Here is a 26,417-nt window from a genome sequence, read left to right as displayed (position 1 = left end):
AATCGACAATAGCTGCATACGCACGATTCTGAAATAAAGTCCATCAAAAAAATCCAAATAAATACTGTAGCACTTTTGTTAAGGGGCTACCACCCCACACTTTGTATATACTATGTTCCAATATACAGTATATGTATAAAACTTTCCAAAATCCAGGAATCTGTTGTGCCGTGCTTTAACCGCTTGCCGACCACTGCATGTAGATATATGTCAACAGAATGGCATGGCTGCACATATCGGCATACCTGTACATCCTTTTGAATTTTCCGCCATGCCATCGCGTGTGCACGCTGCAAGCTACATCAGTAGGATTGCAGGTCCTGCGGACTCTATGTCTGCAGGGATACCCGCAATCGTCTCACGGAGAGGAAGAATGGGGAAATGCTATTGTAAACAAGCATTTCCCCGTTCTGCCTAGTGATACTGTCACTGATCACAGCTCCCTGTAATCGGGAGCGGTAATCATTGATGTGTCACAAGTAGCCCCTCCCCCCACATTTATAATCACTCCCTAGGACACACTTAACTCCCGCAGTGCCCCCTCCTAGTTAACCCCTTCACTGCTGGTCACATTTACACAGTAATCAGCGCTTTTTCAATCGCATTGATCGCTGTGTAAATGTGAATGATCCCAAAACAGCGCCAAAAGTGTCCGATCTGTCCACCATAATGTCGCAGTCATGAAAAAAAATCACTGATCGCAGCCATTACTAGTAAAAAAGAAAAATATTAATAAAAATGCCATAAAACTATCCCCTATTTCGTAGGCGCTATAACTTTTGTGCAAACCAATCAATGAACGCTTATTGCAATTTTTTTTACCAAAAATATGTAGAAGAATACATATCGGTCTAAACTGAGGAAAAATTTTTTTTTAGATATTTTTAGGGGATATTTATTATAGCAAAAAGTAAAAAAGTATGCGTTTTTTTTTCAAAATTGTCACAATTTTTTTGTTTATAGCGCAAAAAATAAAAACCACAGAGGTGATAAAATACCACCAAAAAAAAGCTCTATTTGTGGGAAAAAAAGCACATCATTTTTGTTTGAGAACCACATCGCATGACCGCTCAATTGTCAGTTAAAGCAACGCGGTGTCGAATCGCAAAAAGTGCTCTGGTCTTTAGCCAGTCAAATGGTCCGGGGCTGAAGTGGTTAATACATGAATTATAACTCCTTCAGGATTCACTTTCCACCACCAACACAAAAAACCCTACATTGATTTCTGAGTTCAGGTTTGCAGCTAGTACCTTCGGGAATCCTGTATGGGGATAATTCCAGACAAAAGCATGCTTTGACCCCTCTAACTCTGGGCTCTTTGAATCTGGTAAGTGTTTTGTGGTGTTGGAGGTGGAGAATAAATCACAGAGGCGTTAAACTATGTGTACTGAAGCACAGTACAATCAACTGAGGGCTTTTGAAAAAATTATTTTGAGCATTATATACATTGTGGGGTGGTAGTCAGTGTCACTTCAATGCAAAACATAGACAGGGTTTTTATTAAACAGAGTACCATATGAAAGTAATATATGCCTATACAAAACAATGATAATAATTTAGGTAGGCAAACTAGTAATATAATTATTCTCCATTACATCCTGCCATTGCAAAATTAGGTATTGGCATTTAGGCTTCTAAAACCTCTGTCCAGAAAGAGGTCAAAGGGATGTGTAAACTTTAGGAATTTTCGAACATCTATGAATTACCATGTATTGCAGTCCACCTTGATGTTGGTCCCATGTGGGTAGATATCTTCATTATGGAAACAAGGACACTTTTCTTCAGGAACACAGCCACCAAAGCCATCATCATAAAGTCCATTGGGACAGATACATCCTGGCAAACACTCTGTCTGAAACTAGATTACCAGACAGACACATTTAGACAATCAACACTTTAGAAAATGAAAGGTTCTCCCACTTAAAAACAGGAAACCTCTTTAATTGGTTGTTAGAAACAAAGTGCAAGAAGGTACTTGTTTGGTATAAAAGTCACATAGTGTAGCTATTTTTTCCAAACTCAGCTATATCAACAGGTTGAAAAAAAAGCAGAAGTGGTGCTTCCTCTCTTCATTGCCAAATAACAACAAATGCTTTGGAGAACACAGCTGATCAGCATGTATCTAAAGCTAGAACCTACACATTATTGTACTGCCTACTAATTAAAGAGGATTTTAACATCTTATTTGAAGGTAGAATAACATCTTTAAACATCCCTGAGGACTAAAGGTTTAGTTCTGGTCAATGGAGAAATATACAGTTTCATTTTTGAAAGATTATGATGAAATATAAACACAATGGACCTACATGTTCCACTCCAAGAGTCTTGCAGCTTCTCTGCATGGGAGTTTTTGAAAGAGTTTTCTGGTCTTTGTTACAGTCATAGTAGACTTTTCCTGCAGGGCAAGCTGTAAGGTGTAAAAGTACACAAAAATTAGGAGAAAAATGCTTAGGTAGTGTTAATAGGATGGGTTGAAAAACCTAAAGGCATCTTTGCTTAGCATATTTACTATAGCTTAGAGATTGACTATTAAGACCTAAGTGTAGCTAGAATAAGAAACAGGAAAATCAGCACAAGGGGCTGTGACAGATGCTCCTCAAGAGATGAATGGAGCAGTTGGGTAGAAAGGGTTGACATAGTTGGCTCTTTTGATGAGAGCTCATGACAGCCCCATAGTTGTAATAGCCCCTGCCACACCAGAAAATGTAAATGGCTGGGGTGGGGGGTAATGGATGGAGAATAATTTCACCTAAAAGAAGAGGCATCACACTCTACTGACTATAAGTTTTGTCCATTGCTCTTTTATTTTTTATTTATTTTTTATGTTTTTTTGTTGTTTTAGCTAAACTTAGGTATTAATTTAAGAAGAAGACACAAGTATAGTTGGTCCAATAGGCTATTATCAGCCAGGGATAATCAATATTTGAAAATCAGGAATGACTAAGGCAGATAATACAGGTACTGTATGCAATTACTTACTTTGATTCACATGGACTGTGCAGATAAGTTTCCCATTACGGCAAGTGCTGGCAGAGAAAAAATAAATATATGTATTGTTAAAGCCTGAGTTCAGATAGGAGTATATGAATGGATAATCTGTCTTCTGCATCAATAAAGATATTGCCTATTAATACTTTATATATATATATATAGCCATAGCCCACAGTACTCCCCCCCCCCCCCCCCCGTTGCAAAAAAAGCTAGTCAGACCTTGCAGATCTCTGAATGTGACACAATATGCTGGGAAATATCATTCTTTCATAAGGGTCACATGTGTGATGCCACAAGGGATTGGTTCTCTGAAGGCTGTATCGTAAAATCAAGATCCAACAGCAGAAATTAGTAATGATTAGGTATCGTGTAAAACAGAGGTAAACTGACAGCTGAAATGCCTGAGCAACTGTATAAAGCTTCACATGTAAGAAATTCTGAGCAGCCCTCACTTTATACTATATTTGTTTCATAGTGACTTTATTTTATAAAGTAACTAGGATAATGCAGAATGTTCTATCCTAAAAGTGTCATCAAGAATAAAAGCACCCATATGTGGGCTCGGGGGCAGACATGCCATTTGTGCAGCCCATGCAGGGCACAAGGGCCCCTGGGAATTAGGAGTTAATTTATTCTATTTGTAAGGCCAGCAGGTTCTGGGTTCATGTCATATTGTAATGCCCGGTACACACAATCTGACTTTCCGACAGCAAAACCATGGATTTTTGTTCGAAGGATGTTGGCTCCAACTTGTCTTGCATACACACGGTCATATAAATGTTGGACAACAATTATGAACGTAGTGATGTATGTGATATCTCCATTATGAACTTTAGTTATATCTCCGGTTTGTACTTGATTCCAAGCATGCATGGACTTATATCCAACGGTCTTGTGTACACACGATCAGAAAGTCTGATAACAAACATTTATTGACGGAAAATCTGAGAACCTGCTATCCAACATTTGTTGGCGGAAAGTCCAACAACAAATGTTCGATGGAGCATACACACGGCCGGACTTTCCACCAACAAGCTCACATCCAACATTTATTGTCGGGGCATTATATAGACATGGACAGTGTGGGGGGATCTACTAAAACTGGAGCATGCAAAATATGATGCATAAAAACCAATCAAATTCCATGTTTTTTTCAAAGCTTAATTGGCTTTATTGGCTTCCATTAGAAAAGCTTTAACATTGGCACATATGCCATACAATTATCAATGGTTTATTTCATTGCATTACCACATGGGTTTGAAGATGAGCTCCAGACAAACAACTTAAAGTGGAGCTCCACTCTCCCCTTTTCCACTACCACATTTGCCACTTTTTTGGGGGAAGCGGTTACCTGGTTTTGACAGATACCCTCTCCCACTTCTGGGTAAGATCACTGCAGGGCGATCTACGACATTTCCGGGCCCATCCTCCTTCCCCCCGCTGCCCTCTGGGACACACAGAGGTCCCAGAAGATAGTGGGACCATTCAGAAAGTCCAGCGTGACACGCAGATACGCAGTAGGAAACAAGCTGTGAAGCGGAAAGGTAATTGCTACAGATGCGTCCCAGGAAGTATGGCTTTTGGCTCAGGTTCTTAGGAGAGGCAAAATGTGCCCAGGTGCTTAGTTATGCGCAGACAAAAATATCTATAAGCCAAACTCATGCTAATGCGCGTGCACACACCGGTGCTTGCGCACGCCTGCCCGCTACTAGATTGGTTCTTTGTGGGCCATTTAAAAATCACTGTTGCACTAGAACTTTGCCTTCTGGTCTAAAGCGTTCTGCTAACCTGCTACCTGTGCCCGATCTTCTGTTGGCATCCTGATCAATCTGAGCACGCTTGAACTCTGCCTGAACCAACCCCTGGCTTACCTCATCTCTATCTGACCCTTCTGCCTGTCTGCTTACGGTTGCCAACTCCAGCCTGAACCTGACTACTCTCTTGCCTGCTGCTCCGTTCCTGAAGTACCTGCTAGTTGCCAACCCAGCTTGCCTGAACCTGCTCTATGTCTTACCTGTGACCCGCTAAGTGCCTGCTGACTGTCTACCAGTAACCTGTTGGCCTGCTGTTCCTGCTGCTCTGTGTTACAGTCCAGCCTGCATCCAAGTGCACACAGACTCCTTATCTACAGCTGTCATCACAAGAACCACCAGACACTCATGCCAGGCCAGGCTCTTGTACCTTCCGTTGCTTTACCAGGAGTACCGAGTTGGAAGTGTAAGAGAACGCCTTCCTCTCCACGTCAGGCTCCATCACCAGGTAATTTACACAGGTATTAAATTTATGACAGCGCTGATCATTTCTATACTATCTGTAAGTGCATTCATTTTTTGTAATACATATTATTTGGAATGTTGCACTCTCTGAAGCACTTGGTCTCCCTTTTTTCTTGACATACATACATGCATTGAGCGAGGTCTGGTGGGCATTTGTGAAGTTCTATCCCAGTCGGATGTCCAGATGCCGGTGGTGAGCAAGAGATCTGGCATTACCACTGACATATCTATACTGTACATTTTATGACTACTCTATACTTTGAAGTTCATTAACATCTGGTAAGCCACTTGGAGTGTTTATCTGTTGATGCAGACATCTTTGGTATGGGATTTTGGATTCACTTATATGGCTTGAACTTTATTGCACCATATGTTTATTTATTCACTTGATTTTGCAAAATTTAGTTTGATGGGGTAATGACTGCTTATGACATTTATAGTAGTACAGCACTTTGGTTTAGTTAGTTCTTCTGCATGGAAAACTTCTCAGTGTGCTTGTAGCTTTTATTGGTATCTATTGGTATTTATCCACTAGAGCGGACTTTTTCAGTTTCAAGAGTTTTGAGATTTACATAGCTTACACACCCTGCACAGATCTGTCTGGAAGGGCAGGGGATCTTCTTTTTCTCTGCTGCTACACCTACTAGTCTTTCTCCCATACTGTGGCCTGACAAGAAAAGGAGGATCAACACACTCACAAACTCATCAATCTGCTCTCTCCTCCTGTTAGTGTGTGGTTTGTGAGCACAAGAGCACTGCAGCACAACTATCTGGCTCCATTCCCAGTCTAAGCTATAAAGTGCAGGGATTGCTATAGACTGATACCAGGTCAAATTCAAGTGCATACATTGCTGTGCTAAAAAAATAAAATGGAATTATCTGCATTACTTCGTAATTTTTTTTCCATCAGCGTAGAGATTAGCTTTAGCTGCCATAGCTGGCTATGTATACAGTAGTGTACAGTTTTCAAACTTACCATAGTTCATCTTGTATATGGATCATCTGTAATGGTCTAAAATATTCACCACGGTGGTTGCATGAACACTCTGAGATGGGTACACACAGATCCTTTTCATTCAGGAACTCTCCATTTGGACAGCCACAGCCCTCTACTGGGGCAAACACATTAGTGCAAGCTTTCTCTCCATCTGCCAAGGAACGACATGTCGGCTGGCATGTGGTCAGGTTATACAGGAAGACTTGAGATGATGGGCATGAAGTAATGTTCTGATCTGCAATGCATTAAGGGGAGAATGCAGCTTCTTTCATATTACGATATACAAGTATCATATAACTCATTTTCTTGGCTGTACACAAACCACAGAAAGAGAAGAAGGATTAACAGATTGGCTAGCTTTCTTTATTCACTGTTATTATTATTATTAGTATACATGATTTAAATATAGGGCCAACAGTTTACACAGCACTTTACAATGTATAGAGGGGGACAACACAATTACAGTACAGTTCAATACAAATGGTATCCTGAAGGAAACATGAAGCTGGTATTGCTGACTTCTCATTCTGCAAATGCCACAGTCCTGGCTCCCAAGCTTGAGTAATTAACCTAGAACAGATCTGCAAATAAGAATGTCTGACTTCATTCTGACTTTCCCGATATGCATATGTATCAGTCATGCAGCCAGTGAATCCTAAGTCCCCTTTCACATATATAGTAAAATAGTGTATGTATGTAAAACAAAAATATATATTTTACTCTAAAGATATGCAACAGAAGTGAATAGTCCAACCCTACACACACAACTGTCTTTATTAGCTTTTATGAGAACTTGTAACAATATTAAACTATTCCCACATACGTATTATTATACATTTTCATATTTACACTCATTTTATGACATCAATAAAGACATGATATGGGGTAAACTCAGCACTTTCTGAAAGTTGATGTGACTTTACTTATGGAAATATTGTGAGACACAAACACACTTTTCTAATGATATGTATTCTTTACTTGCAGTGCTGTTTTGAATTTGATAACTTACCCTGGGACCCCAACATAATTCAGATATTATCAGATCCAGGGTATTGATAATATTTGTAATGGTGGTTGATCGTGTAGGACTTACCACAAATGCCCTTCCTCCATCCCCACAAGATGATCCCTTTAGCAGCGCAGGCCCTGACATAGGAGGAGAGTGCAGCACACATACACTTCTCACTGTCTTTACAGTTACAAGAGTCATAACGACACCTCTGTAGACAAGAAAAGGACATAATGTTTTAAAGAAAATAAGGTAATGTAGGATTACCAATAAGTAAAGGGGAATAACATTGAAAACTTTTATTTTACATTTGGTGGGATTCTGAGCTTTTTCCAAAGTAGCCCCAAAGAAAAAAAAATCTGTGGATGGAGCAGCACCTGGGCTTACAAGGTGGTCCCAGTCACACCGATGTATTTTCTTTCTTATTTCTGTTTACAATAGGGAAGCAGGGAATATAAGTATTCTTTTAGGGGCTGAAATATAAGCAAATCTTGCTTGGAAGGTTTAATTTAAAGTGTATGTCTGGGCAAATTAAATAATATATATATATATATATATATATATATATATATATATATATATATATATATATATATATTCATACATCCCCACAATACACACACATCTCCACACTTTTTTTTCTTTAAAGCACTACAAATACAGGAAAACACTGGATGATCCTGTCAGAAATCCAGTAAGCTCATTACGTCTTTTTGATCTGACAACTATGCTCCACTGAAATAAATTCCATGTATTGTTATCAGTCCTGCCTAAGTTCCCCTATTAAACTACAAAACACCTCCCCATTATAACATGAGAATGAAGAAAAAGAGAGGTGTTCTGTAATTCAGCATGAAAGAACTGAGCAGGACTGACAACACTGTTTGGGATGACAGTGCAGCAGAGACATTGTGTGCGATCTGTGTGCCGCAATGTCGCAGTCCTGCTAAAAATCACCACCATTACTAGTAAAAATAAATATATACCCTATTTTGAAAGCACTATAACTTTTGTGCAAACAAATTAATATGTGCTTATTGCTATTTTTTTTACCAAAAATATTTAGAAGAATACATATTGGCCTAAAGTGATTTTGAAGACAATTTTTGGGGGGGTATTTATTACAGCAAAAAATTCCCTTTTTTTTGTTTATAGCACAAAAAATAGAAACTGCAGAGGTGATCAAATCCAGTACTATGCATATAAAATATTTAAAAGGGAACAAAGGGGAATCTATAGTTTACATGAATGAAAAGCTATTTAACAACATAAAATAGGACTAACAATTTTGCTGTATTTACAACATACAACACTCACCTTTACATAATCAGTTGGATCAATAGTAGAGTGGCATTTGGCAAAAGGAGACTCATCTTTTTCCAATTCAGAGCACCAAGAACTTCCATATTTTTCTGAAAAGTGATTGCAATAAAAAAAACAAGCATAATATAAATTTAAAATGTAAAAAAAAAAAACAAGATTTTTTACTTTTTGTTATAAAACATATACGAAAAAATTTAGGCCTGTATTCTGCTCCATGTGTTTGGTAAAAAAAAAGCTCCCTCTTGTCTCCCTTTCTACCCTTACTACCTATTAGTAATAACCCTCTACTCTCTACACGTCCTTGATCATTGTGTACTACACTTTCTTATGTAGTGCAGTGGGAATGAGATTTGGGCACTGAGATCAATCTGGTGGATTGGAGCAAGACCTGGTCATTAGTTACTAAATGTTCATTTAATACTGCCACCTTAGAGGCGGTGTATAAAATGCTGTTGTGGTGGTATTAGGTCCTGGGCCATATCGCCCATGCTAACCTGACCTCTAGTGATCGCTGTTTTTGGGGGTGCGCACGTGGGGATGTTTTGCATACCTGGTGGACATACTCTTGACTGGTGGGCTTTTGGTCGCGAGTGTTTGGTCGGCTGTATTCCCTGTTTTGCCTAAATATCTGAAAGGTGGCTAAATTTGCTTTGCTGCATTGCCCCATCTCGGGCTTATTTGTCAGCAAAAACTGGCATCTTATTTGTTCATAGCAGACAAAAGAATGATTGTTCAGGCCTGGAAGAAACCTACGGTCCCCTTCCAAGGAGTGAGAGTCCTTTTGATGGCCATGATGCTTAATGAACAAATGTTTAATATTCTTAACGACTCGCGTGTGAGTTTTTTAACATTTGGGAACCATGGTTGACATATGCTTTCCCTGATCTCCCTCTCACAAGAGTGGCTCGACTTTAACAGGTGTCTCGGGTGATCCCGGGCCCCTCTTCCCTTCGCTCCTACCTTTCTTTCCTAACTTTGCTCTTGTTTCCTCTCTTTTGATGGGTTTGTTAACACTCCTTGGTTGTCTATTGATGTCCAGGACCACCCACAGGGGGTCTTAGACACATGTACTGGCTACTTTGGAAAAAGTAGTGTTCCCCCAAAATACATATATGTAATGTTTAAGCATAATGTGAATGTTTGAGAAGGAGGCCCTCCCCCCTTTCATTTATACTGTGAGTGTGAATTGATATTTCCATGTCGCCAATCATAGCCCCTGAGTGGGCAGATTAGGGGCTTCATTTTTGTATCACTGTACATTATTTCATATATTTGTAATAAAAAATTATTGAACCACAAAAAACAAGATTGCCTGTCACTACACAGATCTCTGTGATGTTTACCATCACATAGCTCTACCCGTGAATTACTGAGCCTAGCCATCAATAATTGGCCTGGACTTGCTAATGGGCTTGTGCTGTACAGTACAGTCGGGTGAGCATGCTGTTCACGTACTAGGTACTTGATCCAGCACACAAGAGCTGCTCTGCCAACGTATATGTAAGTTATGCAGTCAAGAAACAGTTAAAATTATGTAGAAAAATCTCAGGATCAGTGTAAATCATATTCTCTATGCCCAAATATCCTCTGCCTGAGCTATCGAATACTGATTACAAAATTAGTGGCATGGCAGTACATTTTATACTGTTGATGGCTATGACATAATAATATAAAAAATCTTTGTGAAATAAACCTATCGTTGAAACAAATTGTTACCTTTCTCAATGCTAAGGCTACAGGGATCGTCCAGGAAGTCTGGCATATCTTGACATGTGGGCTGGGTCTTCCATGTGTTGGCAAAAGCTGATGCAGTGGCTTCCACAAGACCGCCTGATGTTTTAAAATCATCCATTTCTTTGGAATTGAAGTTCCCACAAAGGCCTTTAAAGTTAAAAAAAAAACCTGTTTAACGCTTGACACATAACAGAAAGCAAATCTGAAAATTGTGGTTTCCACAAACAAGTACCATATATCAGAAAAATCAGTTCATTCACAGAACAGCCACATCCGTATTGATGGACATAGTTGCCAATATGACACAGCAAATGTCAGTTTATTAATATGGACTTTTGAGGTACTCAAGGACTACACCACAGTATCAAAAAATACTAAATTGTATTTGTATAAGCTTTACATAAAATCGCATACAATTGTGACAGGAAATTTGTATTTTTTTAATAATTGACACTTGGTGGTTCCTGAACCACTTAGACCCCTTTCACACCACCCCGCCCTTTGCGCCGACGGTAAAACGTCGCTATTTTTAGCGGCGTTTTACCGCTGGATTTGCGACGCATTTTGGGCGCTAGCGGGGCGCTTTTACCCCCCGCTAGCGGCCGCGGAAGGGTTAAAACCGCCGGCAATACGCCACAATAGCGGCGTTTTGCCAGCGCCATTACAGCAATGCCCCATTGATTTCAATGGGGAACAGTGGTGGAGGAGCGGTAAACACACCGCTCCTTCACCGCTCCAAAGAAGCTGCTGGCAGAACTTTTTTCTGACGTCCTGCCAGCGCACCGCTGTAGTGTGAAAGCCCTCGGGGCTTTCACACTACACACAATGGTGCAGCTTCTTTAGGGCGGATTGCAAGCGCTATTTCTAATGCTATAGAGCCTGCAAAACGCCCTGGTGTGAAAGGGGTGTTAGGGTCTGGTACCCCTTCTTACCAGCCCACTACTGTCCAATATTATAGCTTACACTATGAAACAACATTCACTTTCTCTATTAAGGTTGGGAGATGATAATACACATATTTCATTTAGTTTAGAGTCCACTACCAACCCACATTGGAACTAACCTTGCAGTTTTCTCCTGGCAGATTTGTCCATTGTAATGTACAGTTGCATGATGGGAGATAGTTGAATCTGCATCCGAAGTCCAAATGTAGCTTGAGCAATGATGTAGGCATCAGAAGGCTGCATGATGGAAAAACTGGCTGTAGAAGAAAACACACCAGCTTTCATGGAATTTCTAATGATAGATCTCCAAATGTAAATGAATAAATCTAAGCATAATTTTATATTTGTTCCCAACCTACTTTAAAGTGGTGGTGCCCTGCAGCTTATACTTACTTCCCCTTTTGCCCCATTCTGAAATTAATACTGGCACCTATAGGTATGCCTCAGCCATTCAGGCACCCAGAATTTTTCCAGAGGATGTTCAGAGAGTACTTACCCCTTCATAAGTTTTGACTTGGAGCTTACACAAGGCTACCATTTTTTACTCTCAGGGATCAAGGGGATCAAAGGAAAGGTATAGGCAAAACGCAGGTTCACATTAAGATCATTGGGTATCTTAGAGAAACATGTTCTTTTTTACATTTCTTCATTTTTTACAGTAATGGAATGCTAAGATACAACATTGGCTACACCAATTTAACATTTCTCTACATGTATCACTGCTAAAGTATATCTGAACTCAAGGAGAAAAAAATCAATATATTATAGTTCACAAGTTCTAGATGTGTTTGGTTGCATTCGTTTTTTCAGCTTTTTTCTCTTTGTTTAAACCTGGTAAAAAAACACCTCAAAAAGTAAACAAATGCAACCACCACATTTAATTACTGGTAAACTGAAATATATTACATTTTTGTTCTTGGGTTTGGATACCCTTTAAACAAAATTGAGAATACATTACAGATTTCATTATTGATAATGATTGGTACATGTCAGCGCACAATACTTTTTCACCAGCATGTTTTAGGGTAGGTTTTTTTTTTAGCAGGTTAGCGCTTCAGTGGGGCTTCTATCCAAACTGTCTAATAAAGTAATAAGCAATAAAACATTGTATTTTGTAAACATTTGATTATTATTACCTGTAATGTGAGGCAGTGTGACTTCAAGGCTATTTAATAAGACTGTCCCATCTGCTTTAAAAGTCACAACCTGCAGAAATGAAGCAATAATATAGTTATTCTGGTACCAAAATACTTTAAAAACTAAGCATAAAAATCCATTGCAATAAAAATATTCTCTGTGTGGAATTAGCAATGCAATGATAATAAATGGAAACATAAGGAGTTCCAATTAATTTATAATAATTTTGGTTGGTTTTGTATTTGATACTTTTTAATTAACTTTTCACTTATTTTTAGTATACTTGCATTTTGCATGTTGTCTGTGCGTAGAACAACAGACTTGAGACAAGTTTCTCTTTTAGAAGAACTGCAAGGAGCCAATTCTCCAAGGACAGCGTGGGATTCATTTCTGCTACCCTATAAAAGAAAAGAACACTGCTTATAATATTTTACATGTACAGTATACTGCTTATAATATTTTACATGTACAGTATATTGTGTATAGTGCATTCTGATTTAATGTAAACAGTACATTTAGAGAGATCGGGTTAGGCTGTATGACCTACAGCAGCCTTTCTCAACCTTTTCAACACAGAGGAACCCTTGAAATAGTTCTCCGTTCTCGGGGAACCCCTGCTAAAAGTGAGAAATTTAAAATTCATGGTACATTAGTGTGACGGTCAGTGGGAAGAATGGTCCTTGCACTTGTGGTCATTGGGAAGAATTACCTCCTTACAGATAGCTAAAAAGATCAATGGTGTCAGTGGGAACTTATCTGAGAGGCAGAAATTGTCCAATGCTGAAGGAACACCTAGCAACCTCTGGAGGAACCCTAGGGTTCCACGGAACCCTGGTTGAGAATAACTGATCTATAGGGTCTTAATTATTGCAGTTTTCTAGGGCATACATTTTGAGCCAGTCTAAATGGTGGATTGTGAAATTTTTGACATGCACCTGTCACAGGATAAAACTCTGTAACTGACTCTGAAATATCCATGTTTACAATCCCCATGCCATGTATGACTGATAATTTGACACTGCTATTGATCTATGGTACATGTTAATCCTAATATATCCTAATATCCTTGAAACGTGCCTATATTTTAGTGATTGGGTCTCACCTCCTTTTGCATTTAGTGATCATAGAAGGATTAAATCGAATCCCTTGCTGCTACATACAATACGGTGTGTGTTCTGATAGCATTAATGTGCAATACCCACAATTCAATTGGTTACAGTTAAATCAAAGTATAATTACACAAGGTGTGGTATTATTAACATTCTTTGAAGTGCTCCTCCAAAATGTCCTTTTTAATAAAAAAAAAGTGCCTTGTGCATAAAATGTGCAGCTCAATCCACAGATAAACTCTATGAATTCCGCCATACACCCGGGTTTAATCAATCTATAATATGACAATCCGGCTCCACCATTCCTACTGAGAAAACAGCCGCTTCCCCAATCTATCCAGGTTTATCTCACTACATCCGGATGTTCCTGGCGGAATGAGGGGGAGCTACAGAAAATGAATTCATCCCACCAGAAGACAGACTGTAATATTATATATTATTATATTATATAGTCATTAAACCTGGGTGCATGGTGAAATGCACCATTTAACGTAAGTGCATAAGCTTTTGATTGTTGTGGTATAAAAAATCTTTTACTAAAAGATATTTATATTATTGGAGCTTTTTTTTTTCTTTTCTGGCTTCTTTGGTGTTCCTGAAGAGTATGTATGGAGGAATTGTTGTAATCCCTGGACACTTGATCCCCTGAGGGGATAAGGTGAAAATTGACCTACTGAGATTTGGAAGGTCGTGGTCTTTTGGTGAGTTCTCCTGAGTGGCAGTGGAGGCAAATTGGTAGAGTTATGCACTGAAGATTCATCTGCAGATTGATTTTCACATTATTTGTACAAGGCACTTGGAGACATTTGAGAGGAGCACTTACTGTACACAAGGAACTTTTTGCTACAAAGGAAATTTTTGGAGGAGTATTTCAAAGAATGTTAATAAAACCACATATTGCACTTTATTTGTTATTACACTTTAACTTCATTGTAACCATTTGAACTGTGGTTATTGCACTGTAATGTATAAGAATGCTGTGTACAGTAGAAAGCAAACCAAGGAATAAATCTACAGGTATGTACTGAGCACTTTTGCTGTCAAATGTCAGGTCATGCAGCTTATACATACCTTTTAGTTTTTTTTCCCATAAAGTTCACTGCCAATCATATAGGACAATAAATAATATATTTATACCTATAGCATTCACTTAAGTTCTTAATTCTTATTATGAAAAATGCTGAAATGTTGGTTGTTGCTATGGTGGAAAGTTACACCCAGAATGCACTAATTTTAAGTGTTCTACAAATAATCTCAAAACACAAAAATATCTATTAACACTCCAGTGATCTGAAGACATGCCTATATTTCCAATTCCTCCTTGTAACAAGCAACATTTGAAAATGATAAAGGGTTTGTCTGAAAGGAGATCAGCTACAAACATAGTTTGTCACTTTAAACAAAAAAGAAACAAAAACTTGCCTTAGACAGAACATAGTAGCAGTTTCCATGATATGAATATGTTTTCCCATCAAATGTTGTGATATGGGACCCTCCTTCAATAGAACACACTCCAGGACATGAACGATCCGTGCAGTTCCATCTTCCTAATTCACAGCGGCTGTAATAAAGAATAATATGTGATAATGTATTTAGGATTAATGGTATTCTATATCAATAAGCGTGTTAGGACAACAAATACATCTGAAAATTAATATATCTATAGGTAAAATAATTTATTTTGGCTGTTTGTGATTATTTTAGTATGCTAAGATAGAAACATATTACACCTCCCCATACCGCCATGCCATTACCAAATACAATAATATATAGCACAATAATATATATTACCAAATGTAATCACGCCATCAATACAGTAATGTTAATATCTTTAAAGTGTTTTTAAACCTACTGTAAATGTCTTTTATAGTATGTTTGTCCTCATGATTTATTGTTATTAATTTTTTAAGCAATTTATTTTTACAAAGTTTCTAAATTGCAGATTCTGCGAGCAACAGCACTTCCTGCTGCAGGTGACAAGGCTACTGCCTTACAATTAGCAGAAGTGATGTCAGTCTCCTGTGTGAGCTCTTTCTGTTGGCTATTGAGCTTTCTATCTGATAGACCTGCTAGGCAGCCCAATGACCAACTGAAGGAGCACATGTGGCAGGTTGGCAACACTGTGGCTAATTATGAGGCTGTGACTTGATATTGTCAGACTGCAACAGAAAGTACTGTTACTAGCAGGACCTCCAGGTAAGGAAACTTTGTAACAAATTCACAAAACAAATTGCTTAAGAAAAGTGTAAATAGTAAGGCATGATGCCAAAAATACTGAAAAACTGATTTAGGGCTTGTATGCACTTTAGGTCCAGTGGGGCAATTATAGTATCTCTTTCATGAGCAATGCTGGCCATACACAGCTAGACTCATTATCCATCTGAAATTCTAGTGGTGGGTTACCCTGATGGTATCAACCTGGTGGGCAAAACACTGAGAAATCAAAGGAGCTGGGTTCAGCACTGTCAGTTGAATTGAGACTACATCCAATCAGATGCAGTCACTGTTCAGGTATTCAGACAGTTGCAGGTAATGTGGCTGTCTGCATGCAAGAGGCGGTAGAGAAGATTTCTCCATCAACGTTGGTTAGTGTGGATGAGCATATCAAGTGATTTATCTCATTCAGCCTATTGGGCTGAACAAGAGAAATCTAAATGTGTATGGCTAAGCTAAGAATTCCCCTTTCCTATAGATCAGTGATCATCAACCCTGTCCTCAGGGTTCACTAACAGGCCAGGTTTTATGTATTACCTTGGGGAGATGCAGACTAGAATACTGCAATCACTGAGCAGCAAATGATATCACCTGTGATGTATTTCAGTTATCTTGCAAACCTGGCCTGTTAGTGGGCCCTGAGGACAGGGTTGATGACCGCTGCTATAGATCAGCCTCACGGTTCTTACCATTCATCACAGTCTTTCTGTATTGTTTCTCCTGGAGTGTACAGAGTTCCTCTGTGTTTACAGTGACATTCACTAACAGCAACACATCCTCTATCAGTGTAGTCATCCTGCACAGTGCCTGAAAATAAGATGACAAAGTTAGAAACCCAGAATTTGGACTGATATCTTGACTATTTTTGATGTGACATAGCCTTAAAGTAGGAAACCAATAACATTTGACTGTACTGAATTGAAAGTGAACAGCTTCTTCAAATTATTCTATATGGGTTTCCACTTGGTATTTGGATTCTTTATAGCCACTATTTTTCCTATTTCTACCTTTGATCATTAAAGTGTCAGTCCACGAACAGTGATATCCAGCTCTGTGCCCGACTGCAGATCTTCTATCCTCTCTTCCTGGTCTCATAGGCTTTGCTGAGAGCATCAGGAGTCAATGGCTCCTGCTGCTGTTAATCAAATCAAACAAGGAGGGAGCGGAGGGGAGGAGCCCACACATGACTGCACATGTGCCCCACAGCATGCAGCTTGCTATGAGGGTACACACAGAAGAGGAGGCAGATAGTGCCAATGGGAAATCCCAGAAGAGGAAGTAAGCAGCCGCTCTGTGCAATACCATTGCACAGAGCATAAACTTATGTTTTATTCTGTGGTGAGAGTTACTGAGTCCCTTGGTCTGCACACCTGCAGCAGCCATTATGAGAGGTTTCCACTATCTTTGCAACATTTTTGAATCATTCTATATTATAAAAATGCAATAGGAGTAGCAAGAACACCTCCATGGAAGGCTGAAGCATGAAAAAATGTTGACAGGTGGACAGGAACAGAGCCAGGAAATATGGCTGGGAAATCTCACCATCAGAATCCTCAAGCGATATTAAAAAAGCAGCAGGTGGCCGAGCCTAACATACTCCATATAACTGAAAAATTTGCTTGGACTGGCTCTTTAGGATTTACCTGCTCTCATTGGAATATGTTTTACCTTGTAGCACATGCATGGAGTGGACATGCATCCCACAAAACACTGCATAGCCATGCAAAGTCACTCTATGCTGGATATGTATTTTATGTATGTATTTTTATGGTAAAACTACCTTAAAGAGGAACTGCAGTCTGCTCACATAATTTGTAAAAAAAAAACAAATTTGCCATTATAAAGCTTCCCTCCAACCACTTTGCATATTATTTTATGTATACTCTGATTCTGTACTTGCCATATATGCTGCAGAAACTTCCCTCCATCGAGTTTTTAACTGTGGGCAGCTGAAGCCGCTGCATGTTCGCTTACTGGATTTAAACAGACACACAGAGGCACACCTCCAGCTCTCATTGGCCCTCTAATGACTCATCCCCCTCCCTTCCTGACAAACTCTCACAAGAGTGAGAGAGAGAGCTGTGCATGATGTCATAATTCTAGGCTTTTTAACCAGACAAGAAACAGGAAGTGGGCTGTATACGGTATTTACTGGCAGAAAAAAAAATGTTCTCCTATCCAAAGTTAAAACAACAAGGGCAGAAGTTTTAATAGATGGAAAGCTGAAAAAAATTACTTTAATTAGTATATCACCCCCATGTGTAAGCTCTAACGAGCAGGGCCCTCTAGTCCCTCCGGTATTGATTTGTATTGTAAGTGTAATGTCTGACCTCATGTTGTAAAGCTCTGCGCAAACTGTTGGCGCTATATAAATCCTGTATAATAATAATAATGTGACTCACCTTCAGGACAGAAGCAGCCGTCCATATTGTGTTCCTCACACAGGCTGTGTATCTCTAGGCGGGAGCATGAGTTTTTACAGGGGGAGGCACTCTCTTGATAAATCATATTAGCAGGACATTGCTTAGCTGTAAAATGTAAAAGACAAGGTGTTACTACAGTTATTTTTTGTTAATATAATGTTAATATAATGTATGATCTTTATTTAATAAATGCAAACACCAATGTGCTGTATTCCAACGTAACCAATTGTATTTCATTTTTGAGTAATCAAGCTACATCAAATTGATGAAGTTTAAATACTGGGTGGTTTGCTACAGGTCATTGTACTTTGCTGGTGATGTAATCCTTTGCCTCAACCATGCAATCCTGCTTAAACCTAATGCTTGTAGCATGCACTGTCCATCTTACTATAACACAGTTCTGGGCTGTACTCTTTACAATGTTGTGACTAATTTAACAGGATAGGGCTTGCAGTGACTGCAATGGATTTTGAGACAATAGAAGAAGAAGAGGCACCAGCACTCACTTGTAGATCTAAGATTAACATGGTTTTATTCATGTCACGTCACATAGGTTAGAGGAGAAGTCCAGCCTGAGCTCGTTTGGTTGGGCTTCTCTGATGATTTATTTTGCGACCCGTTTTCAGCAGAGAGCGGTCTGAAGTCCGCTCTCTGCTGACGTCAAGGATATCAGTCCAGGCTTCGCAACATTGCAATAATAAAGTCTGGATCCACCAGGTGCCTGGACTGACACCCGTCTCGGCCTCTCAGCAAGAGCCCATCAAAGTCACCCAACCAGCTTTCCACCAATCAAAGAGCTCTCATTTGAAAAGGCTGCCTAACGTGACAAAAAAGTGCATATTCCATTTTTTTTAAATGCCCTGGGTTGGATTTACTAAATAGGTTGTGCACTTTGAAAGTGCAGTTGCATTCATTTTAACTAGAACCTAGTAAATGTGTTAAAGCTTTGCTTGGTAAAGAACACCCAATTAGGTTCAAGGAAAATAAAAAACAGTATTCTTGCTTGTACATGATTGGATTATAGAAATCAGCAGAATTTTGACATATTTACTAAGCACCTATGTAAAATTAGTGCAACTGCACTTGCAATATGCACAGTCTATTTTAGCCTTTAGTAAAACCACCCCAGTGCATGTTAAAAATAAATAAAAATCAACAGTCCCTCCATCATAACCTGCTTCATAAGGTACAGCATATTCCACATACATCAGGTATATGCAATTAGCGGACCTCCAGCTTTTGCAGAACTACAACTCCCATGAGGCATAGCAAGACTCTGACAGCCACACGCATGACACCCTGATGCACAGGCATGATGGGACTTGTAGTTTTGCAACAGCTGGAGGTCCGCTAATTGCATATCCCTGACATACAGGTTTCTCTTTATCTTTCTGGTTTTCCACTCTTGACAGTTAAAATAAACACTTTGGAACAGTTTACTGAGAGAAGATAAAGTCAAACAAAACCTAACGATTGAAGTGTTTCCCAAGACAGATGCATTCAAAGTATGTCAGGAATGATAACCATTACAGTTGTTTGTGCTCAACCGAACTGTCCAGCCATCAAATGGCTAATGTCATAAATGATCACATGTTCAGCACAATAACAAATCCAGATCCAACAGAGGCTAAGATGGCAGCTGCCTTGGCTGTATAGACTAGGAGGGTTTAGTTCTGCTTTACGTAATCTGAATGTTAAATGGACTCTTTGAGTTCACTGATGTTCAGAAGCAGGGTATTTTGTACCTTATGGAGTGAGTCATGTTGGATGGTCGGAGTAGATTATATCAATAACAAGGCTAAAATAAATCTTTTACAGGTAAGCCTGCAGAGTAATAATAGGTTAAACAAAATATATTATGATTCGGTTTTAATTCCACCTGTGACTGGTTCTTTTTATAAATAATGTCACCAATGATATCCAAGCCATTCCAAAATATTTAAGAACAATGCAGAATGCTATGTGCTTTTATAGTAATCTGATAAAGCTCAGTGAACAATATATGAACTGGTTATATCCAGACAGACTTGCCAACAGATAAATCATCATGCAGGCGTCTTATACTATGTCTCTTTTATTTTTAGCCCCATAAAGGTTTATGACCTCGTGTGTATAATGATACCTTTTGCCCCATTTCAAGGGAAAGAGTATTCTGCTGCTTTCTCTGCCTGAGTCAGTCTTTTTAGTACTGTACATCCCAAACAGTCTACTAAAGCTGGCCATAGATGGATCAAATCACTGCCGGTCCCTGCTGAACTGCCCGAGTTTCATTCCATTTAAGGGCAGTCTGGTTGTATTGAAGTCGATCCAATGATCGACGTCAGTATAAAACGCCTGTTGTATATTTTTTTATTTGATCACCATGGATGGCTATAACCACCCACAGTGATCATTGTGTTTTGCCAGCAGTTAAGTATCCCTGACAGTAGCATTGTGGGAGGAATGCCCCAATCAACACTGGTGTTGCTCCATTGTGGAAGGAAAGAAAATGGTATAATCAATAGTGTACCTAAGCCCTGCCCCTGACAAGTGCTACATCAATATTTGTAGACCAGTAGAATTTATTTTATTCCAGAATGTTGTTTGATTTTTTTGTTGGTTAGTGGGGCCAAATCGATAAAATTTTTCTGTTGTCGTGGCTAGAAAATTCAAAACATAAGGATGGAATATTAAATTCCTTAACTTAAAAAAGTTAAAAATTCTAACTGTGAGTGTGTTTTTTGTTTGGCGAAATTAAACCTGTTTCTTATGTCTGGGATTCTATTTAAATAGAATATATGGATTCAATTTTAAGGGCTATTGAACAAAATAGTTGACTTAATGATGTAAGATGAAATGCTCTGACAAAGGCGATTTTTCACAATTTCCTACAAACTTTAAAACAAAATTCTACTGGTATATGCATTATGTAAAACAGAAGAATAATGAACATTCTTCATTGGAAGAGAAGATAGTATGTCATCTTGCCTAGGTAAAAAGTATCTAATCCAATCCTTTCCTGGTTTTGTACTTTGTCTTTTCAATATGGAAAGCATACTTACGACAGAAACTGTCAGTCCTCCAGTTTCCTGGGTGACCTCCAGCATGTGAACACTGCCTGGAATATTCACTGATAGTGCTACACAGGCAGAAGGAATCCTGGGATTGGCTACAGGAGCACATATCCATCATACAGGCATTAATGAAAGCATCCACATTGAGCAGATCTTTGCAGTCAGAAAACGCAGCATTTCTCAGGTGTTCTTCACACACTGAGTGCTATAGGGGGAAAAGAACAATGTTAAAATCATAGGGTTATAGGTATCAGAATTACCTTCAGCAGAGACAGGTTCATAAATGTTGTAAAAATTTTGTCAAACTCATATTAGGCTAAGGCTTTGGAAACATAAGCATGGTTTTGGGTAAATATGGGTGCAGTTGAGTAAATTAGATTAGGAATATTGTGAAAACAGATGGAGACTAAAGCTGACCATACTCTGGCTGAACAGAAGTCATCTCACAGGTTCCTCCATGCAGGCTAAACAACAATGCACAGGGTCTCTTTAAAGTGGTTCCAAACCCTAAATGCTTCTTTACTTTAATGCATTCCTTGCATGAAGGTTAAAAAATTTTAGGCATCAGTGTCCACCCTCACCCCCTTTTACTTAACTGAGCCCTCATTCAATCCAGCAAGGTACATGTCTACAGCTCTTCTCGCCCCTCACTTCTGGGTCTTACTGGCTTTCCTGCGGTAACGGGAGTCATTGGCTCCCAGTGCTGTTAATCAAAGCCAGTGACGAGGGAGTGGGGCCGCCCCACTGTCTGTGCAATTGTACGCAGCAGCAGGGCTCAGGAGCGAGCACGCACGAGTGTCTCCCATGGGGGCACTGGACAGAGAGGAGGGGCCAAGAGCGCCGACGGGGGACCCAAGAACAGAAGGTCCATGGCCACTCTGTACAGAGCAGGTAAGTATAGACATGTTTGGTTTTTTGGGGTTTTTGTTTTTTACTTTACAATTGCTTTAATGTATAGTTACACATTTGCAGTCAGATTTGAGAAATCCCCATTATATGTTTGTTATGGCACATTGCATAGGAAAATCATTTTAAAAACGTTTAACATTTCCAGTTGTTTCCTTGGAGAAGGTCTATAAAGGTCTGCAAGCTATTCTAAACTAAATGAAACTGGGGACATACTGGGGCAGACTGATATAAAGTGCATTGACATTAGGGATGAGCTTCGTGTTCGAGTCGAACGTACGTTCGACTCAAACATTGGCTGTTCGTGCGTTCGGCGAATTCCGAACGTTTTGGCCGTTCGCGTCAAAATTCGAGTGACGCGCGCGCGGACCACAATGCACTGCGTTGGCGCAGTGCATTGCTGCCCGATGATTGGCCAAGCATGCACTGTGACCCCGCATGCTTGGCCAATCGCAGCGCCGGCAGCGAGGAGAGCCATGATTGGCCACAGGCATCCCGCCTGTGGCCAATCATAGCTCAGGCTGTGTAGTGTACGCTCCACACTATATAAGGCCGCCTTTAAGGCGGCCTCCTGTAGTGTGTTACTTTGCATCTGAAGCAGTGGGTGTTCTGTGTACCTTCAACACAGTACACACCAATCGTTTTTGGCTGATTTCCTATCTTGCTGCTGTGTAGTGGTTGTTGTCTGTGCCCTGACTGCAGTATACACCACTATATTCACCTCACCTATATAGCTAGTGATCTAGCTTTAACCACTTAACAACTGCCCATTGCCGATTAACGGCTTCAGGGCGGTTGTTTAACTCAGAGAGGCCGTTAATTAACGGCCTCCCAGAATTCTGCTCTCGCGTGCCCCGAGGTGTGCGCATTCGAGAGCATCCGTGACCGCCGGGTATGAGCGGCCGTTTACCACGTGATTGCTCCGTCAAATGACGGAGTGATCACTTGGAAACAAACCGGCGTCATGTTATGACGCCTGTTCCTCCCTCCCCTTTCTGTACCGATCGGTACAGCGGAGGGGAAAGAGATCGGTGTCAGCAGCGATGTGGGCTGCATCTGCAGTGCCCACATCGCTGCTCACCGAATTTAACCCCTCAATTCCCTGCCAATACTCTGCAATACCAGTGCATACTCTGCAGTACCCTGCCATTACTCTGCAGTACCCCGCCATTACTCTGCAGTACCCCGCCATTACTCTGCAGTGCAGTACCCCGCCATTACTCTGCAGTGCAGTACCCTGCCATTACTCTGCAGTGCAGTACCCTGCCATTACTCTGCAGTACCCCGCCATTACTCTGCAGTACCCCGCCATTACTCTGCAGTGCAGTACCCCGCCATTACTCTGCAGTGCAGTACCATGCCATTACTCTGCAGTACCCCGCCATTACTCTGCAGTACCCCGCCATTACTCTGCAGTGCAGTACCCCGCCATTACTCTGCAGTGCAGTACCCTGCCATTACTCTGCAGTACCCCCCATTACTCTGCAGTAACCCCCATTACTCTGCAGTACCCCCCAATACTCTGCAGTACCCGCCATTACTCTGCAGTACCCCCAATACTCTGCAGTACCCTGCTATTACTCTGTAGTACCCCGCCAATACCCCGCCAATACTCTGTAATACCCTGCCATAAATTGCCATACCCAGCCATACTCAGAGATACCCAGCCATACTCGGTGATACCCTGAAATACCCAGCCATAGACGCCCCCCACCCCTCACCGCCCTCCGGTGCTTCTACCAACTCGCCAGTACGATCAAAGCCAGAATCTTTTTTTTATTTTTTATTTCAGGCTTCCCAGCCTAGAGGTGAGATGTGGGGTCATATTGACCCCCCAGATTTCACTGTAAAGAGGACCTGTCACCCCATATTCCTATTACAAGGGATGTTTACATTTCTTGTAATAGGAATAAAAGTGATCAAAAATATATTTTTGGGAAAAAAATGTCAAACTAAAATTAAAAAAGTAAAATGAACAATAAAAAAATAAAATAAAAATTAAAGCGCCCATGTCCCCATGTGCTCGCATGTGCCACACATGTGAGGTATCGCCGAGAATGTTAGAGCGAGAGCAATAATTCTAGTCCTAGACCTCCTCTGCAACTCAAAACATGTAACCAGTAAAAAAATATTTAAAGCGTCGCCTATGGGGATTTTTTAAGTAGCGACGTTTGGCGCCATTCCACGGGCATGTGCAATTTTGAAGAGTGACATGTTTGATATCTATTTACTCAGCATAACTTCATCTTTCACTTTATGCAAACATTGGGCTAACAAGTGGTTAATAATAGAGCTTGCAGTCAGTAGTGTTAGGAGATAGTGCGTGCTGTCTGCGTGCTCTGTACCCAGTACATACCGCTATAATATAGGGCAGGCCCCTACTTTCAAACATCCAACTTACAAACATCTCCTACTTGCAAACGCAAGGAGACAGCAGCAAGTGAGATGAAAAAAGATGGACGACAAAACAAATTATACAGGGGTGATAACCCTTCCCTATGTTTTCCAAAAAGCTTAAAGATAGTTTTTTTGACTGGAGCTACACTTTAAAAATGTACCGGTTGAAAATGACAAACAGATTCAACTTAACACAACAAACCTACACAGTCCCTGTCTTGTTTGTACCGCCTGTATACTGCTGTTCTGAGTATATAGGGCCTGGGGGCCACACGCATTTCCTTTTTTTAATATGGGTACGGGGTTCCCCTTAATATGCGTACAAGACCCAAATAGGCTGGTAATGGGCAGGGAGGGCTACCCATGCCATGTTTCTCAATGATTTTCAACCATATTGCAGGAACCAGATATAACATTAAAACCGCAAGCAGTTTTAAATGGTGTTATTTCCGTTTAATGTCATTTTGTGCAGGGACTGTTCTAAACACGGGAAACACGTGGCACTTCACAGGCATACTACAGACACCCCGCAGGCACCATATTTAAAGGAATATTTCACTTTTTTTTTTCACTTTAATCGTCATTAAAATCAGTGCTCCCGCCAAAACGGTAGTTTTTAAAACTTTTTTTTGCAGTGACCCATGTCCCCTGAGGCAGGAGGCAGGTCGCCAAACCCTTTTTAGGACACTATCTTGCATATTAGCCGTTAAAATTAGCACTTTCCAATTCGAACGTTCGAGTCCCATAGACTTCAATGGGGTTCTAACGTTCGTACCGAACGCGGGGGTCGTTCGCAAGTTCTGGTGCGAACCGAACCGGGGGGTGTTCGGCTCATCCCTAATTGACATACATACACTACCCATGCGCTGAGATCTCTAACCCTTTGTTAGGGTGACAGTGTTCAAATCTAGTGTACAACTGATAATGATGATCTGTCAGCACTGTACATACAAGGTTAACAAAGGTAAATATTGCCACTCTCACCTTCAGGCTAGGTTCACATTGCAGCGATGCGGGAAGGCCGCGAATCCGCGGCGGGTTCCCGCATCGCATGCCTCTCGGCGGCAGTTCACACTGCCCTATGCAAACTGCTGGGAGTGTCAGTGAAATGTTAATGACACCCCCAGATCAGTTCGCATATTGCAGTGCGATCTGCAAACTCGGACAGGAATCGGATCGCATGGTGTGAACACCCATGCGATCCGATTCTGCTGCGGACCAAAAAAAGGGTCCTGTGCGAGTTTGGGGCGGGTGCGATGCGAATTCAGCCCTACTATCTGTATGGCTAAACTCGCATCGCACAGAGGTCGGATGTGATTTGCACTGCAGTGTGGTGCGAATCACATCTGGTTCTCGTAGCCGCAGCAGTGTGAACCCAGCCTAAAAGGGAATTCCACAGAATTTCACTTCTGCTTTTGTAACTTTTTTAGGGGAGCAGGTACCTAGTTTTGAAATGGTAAGGGCTCCCATTTCCGCTGGAATCACCCAGGTCCCCTTCCCTGTCTACAAACTCCTGGGACATGTCACAGGATCCAGGAGGCTACGGGATCATTCACAGAACGCATGCGCAGTGAAGAGCCAGCTGTGAATCTGCAAGGAGTTCCAGCTGGCTTTCCATAGTCAAGATGGTGGCACTGGAGACCCAAAGACTGGCAAAAAAACAGCCCAGGTAAGGACGGCACTGGATCCCTGGACAGGGAAGTGTGCTTTTATTAAAAGTCAGCAGCTGAAGCATTTGTAGTGGATGACTTTTATTTTTTTTCAAAAGCAACTGAAGATCCTCTTTAGCATGCATATTGGAGAAAGCTAGGTATGATTTTTAGGCACATGAATAGCAAGTAAATAGGTAAGCAGCCATTTTTAAACATGTTTCCAAGTTATTCTATGTCAATGAGAAGATGTAA

At 40.5% G+C, this 26,417-nt stretch overlaps 1 protein-coding gene across 3 annotated transcripts in view; it reads right to left on the bottom strand.

Moving 5' to 3' along the window:
* Positions 1 to 26,417, bottom strand: part of LOC143935844 (uncharacterized) — a 139,435-nt gene that overhangs the window by 104,906 nt on the left and 8,112 nt on the right. For all 3 annotated transcript variants that reach the window (XM_077459970.1, XM_077459988.1, XM_077459980.1), the window contains exons 6-19: positions 21,199 to 21,415; positions 18,137 to 18,262; positions 16,424 to 16,541; positions 14,943 to 15,081; positions 12,699 to 12,809; positions 12,411 to 12,480; positions 11,394 to 11,531; positions 10,313 to 10,477; positions 8,591 to 8,685; positions 7,358 to 7,484; positions 6,244 to 6,499; positions 2,980 to 3,026; positions 2,307 to 2,407; positions 1,707 to 1,858 (exon numbers count right to left, since the gene is read on the bottom strand). In XM_077459970.1, the coding sequence (XP_077316096.1) occupies positions 1,707 to 1,858; positions 2,307 to 2,407; positions 2,980 to 3,026; positions 6,244 to 6,499; positions 7,358 to 7,484; positions 8,591 to 8,685; positions 10,313 to 10,477; positions 11,394 to 11,531; positions 12,411 to 12,480; positions 12,699 to 12,809; positions 14,943 to 15,081; positions 16,424 to 16,541; positions 18,137 to 18,262; positions 21,199 to 21,415 (1,862 nt within the window). The remainder of the gene's footprint in view (positions 1 to 1,706; positions 1,859 to 2,306; positions 2,408 to 2,979; positions 3,027 to 6,243; positions 6,500 to 7,357; positions 7,485 to 8,590; positions 8,686 to 10,312; positions 10,478 to 11,393; positions 11,532 to 12,410; positions 12,481 to 12,698; positions 12,810 to 14,942; positions 15,082 to 16,423; positions 16,542 to 18,136; positions 18,263 to 21,198; positions 21,416 to 26,417) is intronic.

The sequence above is a fragment of the Lithobates pipiens genome, unplaced genomic scaffold, assembly GCF_037356315.1.
Source record: "Lithobates pipiens isolate NorthernLeopardFrog02 unplaced genomic scaffold, aLitPip1_a1.2 Scaffold_10, whole genome shotgun sequence".
Classification (NCBI taxonomy): domain Eukaryota; kingdom Metazoa; phylum Chordata; class Amphibia; order Anura; family Ranidae; genus Lithobates; species Lithobates pipiens.
Note: the sequence above shows the minus strand (reverse complement) of the source record. Positions and strands in the feature narration are given on the sequence as shown.